We start from the raw sequence: 13,845 nt of genomic DNA, 5'->3' as shown, positions 1-13,845 counted from the left end.
TATATAAACTTCCCAAAGGTTCTTTCAAAGCCAGGTATCAGCGTTATCTTTCTATGTAAAGCTAGGAGCTATTTGTCTAATAATTTCTATGCCCATGATTTAGATAGCAAATGTGCACTAGATGCGGGGAATCCAGATAAGCATCCCCCTCCCCCCTCCGCCACCTATACGGTAAAACGTAATAACCAACAAGCAAGAAGTAATCAAAATCGAAACAAGAAATTTAGGGAATAACCTGCAATGCAATCTTCTAATCTGACAAGGGCCAAAAACTCCCAAGCTTGCTGGAATACAATAAGAAGCGGCGGCTAGCATGGTGCCCTGCACCTTGCATCTTCAATTGGCAACTGTAGCGTTCTTGTCGGTGTCATATATCTTAATTCCGCGCTTCCATACTTGCCGTACCGACAAGGTGGGGCCCGAAAAAGGATCGTCTGTATCGTCCAGGACGAGTAGGTCCGCATCCGCACCGCTATCCAAAGACCCTTTGATGCCTTGCAGACCCAGGAGGCGCGCAGGCATGGCCGTGGCGGCATTGAGGGCCTCTGCGGTGGATGCCCCCGACCACCGCCGGAAATTGTTGATGCACTCGATCAGGGTGGCCGAGCTTCCAGCAATCTTGTCGGACCCCTCGAGAGTTAGCCGGGCGCCGGTTTTGATGATGCGCTCGCCATTGGTCCATTCATAGACTCCGTCTGGCAGACCACATAGCTTCATGGCATCAGTGACAAGAATGAGCCCGTCTGGGTAGGCGTTATATGCGATGCGGATCGAGGTGGGATGCAGGTGGATTCCATCAGCGATAACCCCATAGAAGGGACGTCGGCATTCGTTCTGGCCTAGGAGGCCGAAGATACCCGGGTTCCGATGATAGAAGGGTCGCATTGCGTTGAAGAGATGAGTGATCATGGTGGCGCCTTGCTGGGTGGCTGTGAGAGCTTGCTCATATGTTGCATCTGAATGTCCGATGGAGTAGATAATGTCATTAGATGCGATTGAGGAGATATTGGCCAGCATGTCGCCGACCTCCGGCGCCGCAGTAATCATGCGGACGGATTTGGAAAACCCGATCATATTTTCCTTGCCATAGCAAGCAACAATATCGTCGAAGGTGGCGGCCGCACGAAGGACCTCCGTCTTGTGCACCCCGTTGCGGCCAGTACTGATGAATGGGCCTTCCACATGAGCGCCTAGAGACTCGGCCCCGTCTTCTGCCCGATGACTGCTACCAGAGGGGCCCAGCGATGGAAGTACCTATATTGTCAGTAGGCTCAGTCATTCTGTCCCCCCTTTGGCTGAAGCGCTTTTGGGAGGCATACCTTCCAGTAGACTTCCGGAGTCGAGCTCACTACTGTCGGAAGGTAGGATGTGACTCCTGTCCTGGCCAAACCTTTATTGACCATGCGCAACCCCTCGTCATATTCGTCCTTGGAGATCTGGGGAACGGAGAAGTCGAAGCCCTGGGCACCGTTGAGCTGAACGTCGATGAGCCCGGGTGCAAGGATACGCCCGCCTAAGTCGATGACTTCATCGGGGGAGAGTTGCAAGCCGTAGAACGCTTCTTGGTCTTTGAGAATCTTCCCGGAGAACGAATCGATCCAGACATCCTGCTCGATGAGGGTGGGACCCTTGACAATCCGGCAGTTGGTAAATTTGGTGATGCGGGGAGGAGAGGAGGCTGTTTTGCCGGGCATGATGGAAATAAAGCGAGCCCCGCGAGGGTAGCCAAGCAGGAGGATGATTGTTGAATTTTAGAAGGATTGGATGCGAAAGACACCCCTCAGAGATAAAGAGTGAAGAAAAGAGAAGAGAAGGGGAGGGAGGGGGAGGGGGTAAGGGAAGGTGGGAAGCGATACTATGTACAACTACTAGGTACTACTACATGGTGACATCCCACCAGGAACCGTGATGGACTGACTGATATTGTTCAAGCAAGGAAATGACGTTGCCTTTTCCCCTTTCCTTCTTCTCCTACTCCTTCCTTCGGTCTTTTCTTCCCTCGGCGACGAGGAAATATGGAATGTGACGTTGATCCGATCGGATCGGACTTTTTTGCGGGGCGGGGTGACATTTCCCTGGGGGACCATCCATGGTTGTTAACCTCTACTCTACATGACGACCTTATGTAGAAGTACAGAATGTCGTAGTCTGATTACTACCTATATACTCCGTACCTGCTATAGGGTCTACCTACCCACTTTACGGAGGAGGCACGTCGATGGATACAAGATAGTACTACAATATACTACTTACTACTTACCGATCGGCAATTGGATGGGTCCGTCAGATGAGGTCATGTTGCAGATGGCGGAGATCCAAATACCGTCACGTCTGATTACCGGGCAGCTTCCATACTTGCCCAGACCGGTCTGGTATCTTACCGGTCACCCGAGGAACGATACCCCCCAGTACCCACGATACCTGGTGGTAGTACCGCAGTAAGGGTCCAACCTCATCACCTGATCGATCCCGCACGATCTTTTTAGTTTGATCAAATGTGATCATCTTATTATTATCATCATCAACTAATAATTGTTTTACAGAAGTCTCCGTAAATGCTCACCTAGGGACGAAGTACTCCGTACATACACTGACTATCTAGATACCGTCTTAGAATTCATATTAAATACTATCTATCTACTATCTAGTATCTGTCAATCCGAATGCTACCCTCCCCCCCCCGGCCTGCCCCTCCCCGCATCCGGCTAAGCTCCCAGTGGCCGATGTTACCGTCGCCTTGCTTGGGCCGACCATTCACTTGTTTCCCGCTCGGGGAGTTGGATGTTGGGTTATTGGATAGCCCGCCGGAGGCTGATGGGCGGCCTGACCAGTCTTGTTTTGTTGTTGCATTTCTCCATCCCCGACAACGGAACACCATCATTGACTGACTGATCTCGACGGAGTATCATGCAATAGAATTGAGGTCTGTTCCCACCCAATCTTTCTTGCCATCTCTGTCCCTTTCCTTTCTTTCGCTCCTATCTGGGAGATAAGCACCACGCACGCGGTTCTTCACGATCCTATTCTCCTTCCTCTCCGTCCGCGTGGTTGTCACTTGGCTTGCATTGGTCCCCTCAGTACTCCTACTATCTATCTGATCGTCGGCTCTCCCCGATCGGCTCCCAACTCCGCATTTTCATTATTGCTCTCTCTTCCGCCCTTCTTCTTCTTCTTCTTCTTCTTCTTATGGCCGTGAGGTGAACGAATGCGCGAATACTGGTTATAACTAGACTACTTAAGACACTGCTACTCAGTCTTCCTTCCCTCTTCGTTCCACTGGGCGAGGAGGATGACCACTATCTGACCGTCTGAGTGCCCACACCAACCAACCCGTCCGTCACTGACTGGTAGATACTAAAGTACTAACAAACACTACCGCCGACTATTAGTAGTACGCGAGCTAGTACTAGATAGTTATCTCCTGCACTGCTTACTAGATATCTTGTCGGTTCGCAGGCCCAGAGATAAGGTACGGCTGGTCATTCATTCATTCCCTCCTCTCTTTCTTTCATCCCCCCTCCACTCATCCCCCAACCTGTTTATCATCGTGGTATCTCGGTCTCTCCCACCGTGGTATTCACCAGTCAATCCCTCACAATCAGCTGGGGGTTGCATTTCGTATCTGCGCCGAGCACAGGACATGATATGCCAGGCTGCTGATCGTCTAATGGATGTTCGCCCGAATCCTTACCCTTCCGGGCCTTAAAATCTCACCACTCACTGCGATGGGGTCCGCATGGGCCAAGGGTTTCACTTGAGGGACTCGTGACGGTCGGACTATTTGTTTTCGTGTCCACCCCTTCATTCTTACCCCGGATCATCCAAAACATCCCATCCCTTCCCTTCCAGACTCTTGCTCCTGCATCAGTGCACACTGCTGGTGGCTTAAAATATTCCAAGGACCCGGCCGGTCCTTTTTCTTTCCTACATATCTTGGCCTCCACCTCCTGCTTCTCCCGGGGTTGCTCAATTGTGATCTCCTCGAGTGCCATACCCTTTCTCCGTATTCTTTCTGCTGAGGGCTCCTGGTTCATTCTCTTCTTTGATTTGGTCCCATTTCGCCCGCCCCTTTCTCTGAACATATCTATCCCCTTCCCTTCTACTGTTGATAGCTGCACATACGTCCTTGGACTCACCTACATATGCCCTACTGTGCAAATTGAGAGCCTCTGCTGACCTTCCGATAAGTCGCGTGGATCGATAAGTCTTCCCGCTGCCGTTACAATACTTCCTACATCCAGGCTTGCTGTCGCCAACAGCAATGGCTACACCCACCACGGAACAGGAGGACCGTCGTCCTGAGAAAGAGGTCCCCGCGGTCACCTCGGATCCTGAGGCTGGCCATGATGCCCCCGTCACCGGAAAACCTTGGATGTATAGGCCGCTGAAGGTTGGCCCTTGGACCTTGCCCTACTTCGCCTCCCCAGAAATGCAGCTCCTCCTGGTCTCCTTCGTGTGCTTCCTCTGCCCTGGTATGTACAACGCGGTCACTGGTCTAGGCGGCGGTGGTCAGCTGGACCCTACCGACGTCAGTGATGCCAACACGGCCCTGTACAGCACTTTCGCGGTGGTGGGATTCTTCGCAGGCTCCATCGCGAACCGTATTGGCCTCCGCCTTACTCTGTCCCTCGGTGGTTTCGGTTATTTCCTCTATGTGGCTTCGCTTCTGTCGTATAACCACAATAAAAACTCCGGCTTCCTAATCTTTGCTGGTGCACTACTGGGTGTCTGTGGCGGTTTGCTGTGGTGCGCGCAGGGTGCAGTCATGATGAGCTACCCAAACGAAAAGGACAAGGGGAAATTTATTGCCATTTTTTGGGTAATTTTCAACCTGGGTGGTGTGATTGGCAGTTTGGTAAGTACATGTCTGCTACTTATTACCAGTCCTGCATCTCTGCTTGTTCTTGCAATGAAGATTCTCATGGCATCCCGGTCTATACACACAGGTACCATTGGGTCAAAATCTACACTCCGAGGCAGGCCAGGTGAATGATGGCACCTACATTGCCTTTATGGTGCTCATGGCTGCCGGATTTGTCCTTGCCTGGGGCCTTTCGGACTCTAAGTATGTTAAACGCAGCGATGGTTCTCATGTCATTGTGATGAAGAACCCAACCTGGAAATCAGAGCTCAAAGGTCTTTATGACACCCTTCTCACCGACTATTACATTGTTCTGTTTTTCCCGATGTTCCTGGCGAGCAACTGGTTTTCTGCCTATCAATTCAACAGTGTCAATGGCGCTTATTTTAACATTCGAACCCGGGCCCTCAACAATCTTCTTTACTGGCTCATGCAGATGGTTGGCGCTTTTGTCTTCGGGCAGCTTTTGGACGTGAAGTTTCTTTCCCGCCCATCCCGAGCCAAGCTTGGCCTTATTCTCCTTTTCATTATCACCATGGGTGTTTGGGGTGGTGGGTATGCGTTCCAAACAGGATACACCCGAGCAACAGTGCAGGCCGATACCGACTGGACGACGAGTGGTTTTGTTGGACCCATGTTCCTGTACATGTTCTACGGGTTTTACGATGCGGCTTTCCAGACTTGCGCATACTGGTCAGTAATCTTAGATCGTTTTTTCTTCTCTCTCTGCTATACCTTCATGCGGAGAGTGTGGTTCATTGACTGATGTGAGCATTGTAGGTTTATGGGCTCACTTACCAATAACGGCCGCAAGTTGGCCAACTTCGCTGGCTTCTACAAAGGAATCCAATCTGCTGGCGCCGCTGGCATGTGGCGGTGAGTACTACGAAAATCATACTCTTAAAACCAGGCAATTCTGTATTGGGGTGGTTGTTGCAGCAGCTAATAGCGTTTCCGCAGGATGGATGCTGAGAAGACTCCTTATATGACCGAACTGGCCTCTTGTTGGGGACTCCTCGCAGCCAGTCTCCTCATTGCAGCCCCAGTGGTGTTTTTAAAGATCAAGGATCATACAGATATGGAAATTGATCTCAAGTTTTCGGATGAAACCGCTCAGGAGGTGGGCGTTCCGCTGCAAGAGCAAACCTCGGTGAAGAAGGATGATGAGAAGGGAGAATCTCTTACTTAATCATGACTGGATCTTTGACACGCACCACATTTCGTCTTTAAGGCGGTAACTGGGATTTCAATGGCGGTGGATAATGAGGCTTTCGATGATCACGTGTGTTGTTGGCTAGATTTCCCAGGGTCTGAATGAGCCTGAAGTGCTGGGAATCTGGCTTCAGTCACTCCATACAAGCTGTCAGCTAGATACTACTATTTAATAATCTCAATTGACTGACAACATGTGACTGCTGCTCTCTTTCTCTAACATTACATGGGTCTATTACCAAGGTCTTGTGATTATTCTGTAAACGACTTTCGCCCAAAAATTCCCACGCCCGCACATTCAGGGGGGGGGGGGGGGGGGTGGGGCTGCCCACCATTTGGACCTTCATTATGATCATGGGTTTTAGGAAGCTGGTGCCACTGTGACACATGTAACACTGCTGAATGTTATACAACTAAGCAACCCCCCCCAGAAGAGTCATTGAAATTAGCTGATCAGCATGGTTAATGACACAAAGAATTCGGTCTCTACTTATAACCCTGTCAATGCCGCCACTACTATATGTATCCGGGAGCGATTTGTTTTGCGCCCGCGGCAATATCCCAGCCGAACAAGGTGCGGTTGAACAACTGCAACGCCGCGACAGGCTGGTAGTACGGGACCTCGTGGCCAGCCTGGTAGACACGAGTGAAGGAGAAGTTACCAGACTCACGAGTTTGGCCGTACTCGACCCCGTCCACGGTCATGGGCGTGTACGCGGCCGTGCGGAACTCGGGCGCATGCGCGTACTCCACCGCCAGCGAGACAGCCTGGCCACCTAACCAGTTACAAATGTAGTCGGCATCGCCGTAGATCAAAGACACGCGCACGGGAAGGCGAAGGATCTCCTCGAGGTCGTCCATGAAGTTAGGCCATACGAAATCCCCCGTCTGCTGGAATGCGTAGAACACCTCGCTGCTGGATTGGGTGTAATTCAAGTCTACCCCGATGGCATCCATGACCGAGCCCTTCTGAAGATACTTGGTGTAGTAGGACGGGGGAGTCGGGTCCTACATACATATCCACGGTAAGCTTCGTCCCCACCCCCTCCTCCCGCTCCCCATTTCCTCTCTCTTGGTACTTACATCGTATGGGTGTCGGATATCGTATACACCGTGTCCACCAAACTGGTAATACGGCCCCTCTGGGGAGATTCTTCGCTCAGCCGTCGTCTCCAGCCATACATATATGGGGGTACGGAACTTGTCCCTTGTTCTACTTACCGACGTTGTCCCTGCACATATTGGTGGCTTCTGTGCAGATGGCATAATCGGCAAGTGAGGATCTGTTTGTGTGCTTACAGGAGTCGATTTGATCCTGGCATCCATTGGGCATCTCGTAGGCAAACTTCATGTAGTTGTAGACTGTCTCGTTGACCTGTTTCACATGAGCGGCGGCTGTTCTGATGCCTTGCCTCCATTGCCAGGGGGAAGAAACCTACCGCCTTGATCCCGTATGTGTTGTTTACCGCGAATTCGGGGTAGTATTTAGCCTGTTGGTTCGAGTCGGGTGCGTCAGTGGTGGTGGAACCCGTGGGACAAACAAAGCCAGCCACCGTGCGTGGAACCGATCCATTACTTTGCAGCATACCTGAATCGCTTCGTCGATGATACCGTTGATGATTCCAAGGGAGTTAAATCGCAAGTGCACGCCATCGACGGTTCCTTGAGCAACTTTCTCATTTTGCTCGTGGAAATAGTCGAAGAACTAGAAAGGATCGTCAGTGTCGTGGGCCTACAGTGGCGGACGGCTCAACTCACAGCCGGTCCGTAGTGCCTAAGGCAGGCAGGTCGGTCAGTCTACACCTCGGATCCCCCCAAGGATTGGGACTAACCCTCCATAGCTCTCCGTCCAGAGATTGAATTCCTTGGACTTGATGTTCGGGTCCAGCTGGGGTAGACCGCCGAGGAACCCCTGCAGTACTTCCCAGGTAGCGCGTGCAGCAAGGTCCGTGGTGTCTTTGGATAGATACTATATGTCAGGACAGTGTCTCCCCGACACCCAGGCCCCAATGCGACTTACCAATCAATGTGGCGTTGATGACTGGGAATCGACCCTGAACGCCAGCAAAGGAAGCATTTTCGACCACTCCTGTGAGGGGATTCAGGGACCCAGGCTCGGTCTCACTGTAAGAAAAGCCTATATGTATATAGCAGACACACACATGCAACGATCCATTGATTAGCGGGGAACACACTGAACACACTGAATACACACACACATACACACACACACCCGACGGACAGGAATCCATACATACCAACCCCGAGTGGCTGTGACAGGAAGAGAAGGTTCGAGACCTCGTTCCACGAGTAAGGGTTGATAACAGATTCAAGACGAGAGTTGATATGACAGGGACCCAATTCTAGTTTCCCTCGACGTCAGCCAGCCAGCCAGCCAGTTACCCCCTCGTCTTTCTATAAAGCACAGCTAGGGGAGGGAGAGAGATGGAAGCGGACGCAATCCAACCTTCAAACAGCCCGATCAACGAGTCACTCCCGGGGCCCCCGTTCAACCACAGAGTGACAGGATCGTTCGCGGGGTCTCGCCGAGACTCAAAGAACCAGAAAAAGGTATGCGCGTCCGGGGCCAGATCCACGTATCCGGAGTACGACTTCACCCCCGGGGTGGTCTCGCAGATTCCCTGGTTGCCGGGCTCCTTGTACCGGATGGTGATGTTGTTGGGGGTCGTGATTGACTTGACGTCGGTGGGAGCGCTGGGCAGCTGTCGTTTCATCCCAGATGCAGATGGCCGGGCATCGTCGGGTCGAGCCCAGTGGGGGGCAGCCAGGGATAGCGAGAGCGAGAGCGAGAGCGAGAGCGAGAGCAGGGATACCAACCGAGAGCCACGCATCATGTTTCCGATCCAGGATACAGAGGCGAAAACGGATTGAGGAGGTGTGTGTGGAAGGGGAAGAGGGGAGGGGAGGCATCCTGCTTAAGTAGGGCGACCTGGGGATCCCCAGATCGAATACCCCGAATGCCCCGGCTTCATGCATGTTAACATGAGGGGAACCTGGCCTGAGAAGCATCACCATCAAATGGCTTGCTTGGGATGGTGGATGCGGTGTGACTTGGGGATTCCGGCGTCACCCTACTTACTCACCGGGGTAGTACAGTGTACTGTGCAAGGGGTGGAAACGGTTGTGTGATCAGTCAGGTCATTCATTTCTTCATGTCGTATAGTCTAGTTTACCTAGCTACTTTCGACTCTGTACAGATGATGCAGATGCAGTGCAGTGGGAATGCGTATGTACCAGGTACATGCGTGCATGAACCCCCCATCCAAAATAGTTCAAAACGCCAGGCACCTTTCCCTTTGATGCTCCCAGAATGTGAAAGAAACTAGACAGATTGCCCCGCAACAAACACACAGACAGCGGAGACAAGTCCAAGGAGAAGTCAGCCCCCTCCTTATAGGTTTAATCCAAGCTCCGCATCAAGGTCTGCCGTGATGGCATTCGTCTCGGTCTGTGGTGCCGCGCTGCGATCGTCGGCCAGCTGACCGTCTCCCAGGCCAGACAAGGTAACCCCCTTGCTCTCCGTATCAAACCCCATCATGTCGGATAGACTGCCCATGGCACTCATCCCAAAGCCATAGCTTTTCCCATTGGCATTCCCATTCGAGCCCAGACCGTCATCGCCCGTCAAGAAGTCGGCGCCGGCATCATCAAAGTTGATCAGGGCGTCGAAGTCGTTCTGTGTCACCTCGGCATCGTTCGCCAGGTCCATCAGCTGGCTTATGCTCAGCTCTGGATCGAAGTTGGGGATAGTGAACGCATCCTGGTGATAGCTCGAGTTCACGTTACTGGTACTCCCGTTCTCGCTACCGTCCGAGGGTGGTGGCGTTGATGCGAACAGAGGTCCGCCGCTTCCCTCGGCAAGCTGCCCAGCAATGCCTGCCCCGTCAGATTTCGGATATGTCAGATCCGGGATTTTCTGTGCCAGCGAGTCGGGAGGCGGGGTCAGGGTGCTGACACGCGCTGTCGCATCGAGAGTGCTGCTAGCCCGTGCTTGCACATCCTGTGGTGCCACCGTGAGTTGGATGCCGGCCTTCCGGATGGCAGCCTCCAGGAATGACGTCGCGAAGTCTGCCGACGCATAGATCTCTCTTAGGCGCTGCAGAATTCGCATGCACTGGTAAAACCGTTGCAGGCTGGTCATCCGGATGGTGGCATCGCTGGACTTGATGTCAAGGAGATGAATAATGACCGCGGGGAGTAGCACTGTGACACCGGTCGTAGGGAAATATCGGGTCAGATTCAAACTATGTAGGTCCTGCGCAATATTCGTGATCTCGATTGCCGCAAACCGCACCTTGTTCCTCGATATTTCTTGCAGTTCCGCGTCCATTGACGGAAGCGGTATAGCTGGGAGGACCTGGGGCCGATGGAGCGCGCTTGACGTAGTCAAATAGACCATTTTGAGAAGCGCGCGGTGGGAGTGAAGGACTTCTTGCGCCTCAGTCAACTTGGATGGCGCAGCGGGAGCGTATCGAATCTCCGCCGGAAGATGGGCCCGCCAGTCTTCCAGCTCTTGATCGCAACGGCGAACTTCAAAGGTCTCCGCCGCCGATTTTTTGGGCACCAACATCATGGTCGTCTCCATTGTACCGCCAAACTTATGACTCAGGACCGAGTACTGAGCGGATAGAACATGGCTAACGCAGAGACAGAGCTTCGCCTTCTCAATGAACATCAAGGCGAGTTCTTTCTGGTAGCTCACGCTTTGGAGAATCTCAGAATTCCCGACGATGCTGACGATCTCCGGTGAAAATGGGCGGAACTCAAAGTCGTCCAGGGTTAACATAGGGACATCGCAGTCGTCGTCTTTGACGCGCATCGGACGTCTCATTCCCAAGGCGATCAGACGGTCACGGGTATATGTGCTCCACCAGATCCGTTTCCACATCCGCTGGCGCCGAAGATCCATACGGGAATTTCCAGGGTCGCGATGCAAGCCGATGGTATGTGCCAGGGACAAACTCACGCCCATCCAATGCCAGGTGTCCTTCTGATCATCGGGCGTCTCATACCAATAGGTCATGAGTAACAAGGATTGAACGAGCGAGATGCGGTCGACTTCATAGTCGAAGTCGTAGAGAAGTCTGGCACGTTGAAAGAATGCTTTTCGCGCAGCCTTTCGGGTCGGATAACCGGCCGCGTGTAGATGTTTTAGGTCGATAAAAGCAGTGCCGGCAAACATCACGGCTTGAAACAATAGTAGGCTCATGCGACGGGTGCCATCGTTCTGAACAATCGTCTGCAGGAAGTCCTCCAGGTCAAGAAGGGGCATATACGTGTGCACGTAGTGGAGATAGCTCTTCAGCAATTCGTTCCGCAGTCCAACGTCGGGAACGGTCAACGCCCCCTTCATGGACAAATAGTCAATGTCCTCCTTCTGTAGGCGAGGCGGCAACCCGCGAATGTAGTCCGGTAGGGAGACCCCACCGGATCTGGCACTGGCGAAGGAAGGATCCAACAGCTGTTGGATCTGCGAGGTCACATGGTGCAACGGGAGAGTCGCTGGCACGGTAGGAGTGGGAGCCATTCTTCGATGGTAGCGGTCCCCCGATCCAATCCTGTTCACCTGGCTCTGATCTACAAGCTGGGTGTTAGCATCATTGCAGAATGGCAGGAAGTCAGCGACAAGACACACATAAAAGATGCGGCATGTGCTGCCCTTGCTCCAGATCAATTGAATGCTGCGATGGAGAGGCGGGGACCATATCGGGAAGCCCATGGCACTCGCTCAGCCTCCTGAACAGGCTTGCCCCGTCGTCTGGGATCTCTGCAGGCGACTGGGACAGCCGATGAGGGTTTACATTGTCAACCTCAACGCGTGATTTCCTGGAGAGTGGCAACAAGGCGCGCTCATGGTTAGCCGGCACTTCTGGGGAGTGGAAATCAAACGGGAGGCATGTATTCGATGTGGACGAACTTTCTCCTCTTGCTTTCAGTGACGATGCACTCTACTTGGTCTAGCCGGCAATTCGTACAGGGCGATCCGTTTTCGACCACATCACACCGCACTTTGCGCGCGCGGCAGCAACAGCACGCCTTCGACGCCCGCCGTTTTACAGGACGGGAATTGGCGGGCAGGCCGGCCGTCGAGGCTTTCCTCTTCGTCTTGGGATCCGCCTCAAACGACGCCGGAGGGGATGTTGTTGATACAGCAATGTCAGCCATTATGCGAAGTGTGATTCAGTAAATTCCGTTCATCCGTAGACAGGCCAGTTTCACGGGTCAATGGCGGGCGGGAAGAAGGAGGAAGAGACGACAGCGAACGGTAGATGGAAAAGATGAGGAAGATGAGGGTGAGGATATAGTCAAAATCAATTAATGATCAATCGGGGGGGAACGAGGATTAAAGGCGCAAGAGTAAAAAAGGGGAGGAATGAAAAGGAACAAGGAGTTTAATCGTGAAGAGAGAGAGAGAGAGAGAGAGAGAGGAAATCCGGAGCGTGACCCAACAAAAGACACAAGAGTGGAGAGACTTCTTTTTTTCTTTTTTTGTTTTCCTAATTAGAATAATTCATATGGGGAATTAGGTTATGGTCTTCCTTCCGGGGGAAAGGGGATCACAGGACCACGTTCCAATCTTTCCGTCCAAAAGGGACAAAAATCGAGGTGCGACCTGGGGCCGGGGAGGAGAATGCTTAAGTATTAGAACGATGCGTACTCCGTACTATGCACTATTACGTCCGTAGCAGGCAAGCGGCAGCAGGCCTTGTCCAAGTTCCAACCGTCAGTCAGTCAAGTCAGTCAGGAGGCGCTGGCGTTGGGGACGATGAGCCCCAGATCCACTTCTTGCCCAGTGTCGCCTCCCCCAGACCAGACCGAACCGTGGGATTCCGTCTGGAAACCTAGACGCGGAGTCTGTGTGTGGGCTCCATAATACGGAGGGCCGGCCTATTTGCTAGTTGACCGTGACCGTCATTGTCAACACTGAACACAGTCGTCTCATCAAGTGCCATTGTATTTGTGGGAGGAGTCTGAATGATCCATCCAGGTGGAGAGTTGATAGCATAGCATGTATACTCCGTAAATCGTACCCTCTACTGTAAGACTATAGTTAGTCAGTCAGTCAGTAGGTATGGTATGTATGTATCTATCTTGCTAAGTTGAGAGTCACGCTGGCCAGAAAAGAAGGCCGGCGCTAGTTACGGCGAAGACTAGTCCCAATCCAGCTGTTGGACTTGGAGGAGACCTGGGAGCGGGCCAAGGTCCAGTGGTGGGGGTGGACGGGCGGGCAATCAGATTGGCAATTGCAATGCTTTGCACCAGTCGTTGCCGCTGCTTACTGCGCAGACCCCGCCAACCACGCCAACCACGCCAATGAGCATCCACCCCCCACCCCACGCAAGAACTTCAAGAAGTTCAGCCCCCCGAGGAGGGAAAATTCCCAAAAAGAATTATTGGGGTTTGGAAGCCGTTTCCACCTCCGGTCCGGTTTCTTTTAGCGGACTACTCACTCCCTTACTCCGTACCTAGTCTTAGTCTTGTATCCTTAGCCCTTCACCCCACCTTCACCACAACAGACCCAATGAGCTGAGAATGGTAATTAGAAGAATAATTCATGATTACAATAACAACAAAAATGTGTACGATCATAAAAGTGAAGGAAATAGTATTCCGTAGTAGTCCCAGAGCTGAGGAAATGGCAGGCAGATTTCTAATCCCATCCCCCTTCCCGATTTGGGTCCCGTCGGCCCGGTCACGTTACCTACATACGGGGCTGGAGTTGGTAGTAACCGTGTCTGGCCGCCACAACT

At 52.5% G+C, this 13,845-nt stretch overlaps 4 protein-coding genes across 4 annotated transcripts; 1 reads left to right on the top strand and 3 right to left on the bottom strand.

Moving 5' to 3' along the window:
- Positions 1-123: 123 nt before the first annotated feature.
- BO70DRAFT_123440 (N-acetylglucosamine-6-phosphate deacetylase) lies at positions 124-1,781 on the bottom strand. Its single transcript, XM_025537972.1, has 2 exons — positions 1,320-1,781; positions 124-1,254 (listed from the first exon to the last, which is right to left on the bottom strand). Exons 1-2 carry the CDS (start codon positions 1,692-1,694, stop codon positions 337-339), a joined length of 1,293 nt encoding a protein of 430 aa, XP_025396174.1. The 5' UTR covers positions 1,695-1,781; the 3' UTR covers positions 124-336.
- A 2,480-nt stretch (positions 1,782-4,261) lies between these two features.
- On the top strand, positions 4,262-6,050 carry BO70DRAFT_298506 (unc-93 family MFS transporter; the record flags this gene model as incomplete). The annotated part of the gene is made up of 4 exons (XM_025539607.1): positions 4,262-4,855; positions 4,947-5,554; positions 5,642-5,737; positions 5,822-6,050. 4 exons carry the CDS (start codon positions 4,262-4,264, stop codon positions 6,048-6,050), a joined length of 1,527 nt encoding a protein of 508 aa, XP_025396173.1.
- Positions 6,051-6,397: 347 nt separating this feature from the next.
- BO70DRAFT_342990 (S10 family peptidase) lies at positions 6,398-9,064 on the bottom strand. Its single transcript, XM_025541398.1, has 10 exons — positions 8,541-9,064; positions 8,332-8,436; positions 8,094-8,210; positions 7,906-8,029; positions 7,832-7,847; positions 7,662-7,778; positions 7,513-7,563; positions 7,295-7,448; positions 7,157-7,215; positions 6,398-7,081 (listed from the first exon to the last, which is right to left on the bottom strand). The coding sequence occupies exons 1-10, from the start codon at positions 8,926-8,928 to the stop codon at positions 6,590-6,592; spliced, it is 1,623 nt and encodes a 540-aa protein (XP_025396172.1). The 5' UTR covers positions 8,929-9,064; the 3' UTR covers positions 6,398-6,589.
- Positions 9,065-9,204: 140 nt separating this feature from the next.
- farB1 (putative C6 transcription factor (Ctf1B)) lies at positions 9,205-12,473 on the bottom strand. Its single transcript, XM_025544006.1, has 3 exons — positions 12,012-12,473; positions 11,730-11,920; positions 9,205-11,671 (listed from the first exon to the last, which is right to left on the bottom strand). Exons 1-3 carry the CDS (start codon positions 12,257-12,259, stop codon positions 9,486-9,488), a joined length of 2,625 nt encoding a protein of 874 aa, XP_025396171.1. The 5' UTR covers positions 12,260-12,473; the 3' UTR covers positions 9,205-9,485.
- Positions 12,474-13,845: the final 1,372 nt, after the last annotated feature.

The sequence above is a fragment of the Aspergillus heteromorphus genome (assembly GCF_003184545.1).
Source record: "Aspergillus heteromorphus CBS 117.55 chromosome Unknown BO70scaffold_28, whole genome shotgun sequence".
Classification (NCBI taxonomy): Eukaryota; Fungi; Ascomycota; class Eurotiomycetes; order Eurotiales; family Aspergillaceae; genus Aspergillus; species Aspergillus heteromorphus.
Note: the sequence above shows the minus strand (reverse complement) of the source record. Positions and strands in the feature narration are given on the sequence as shown.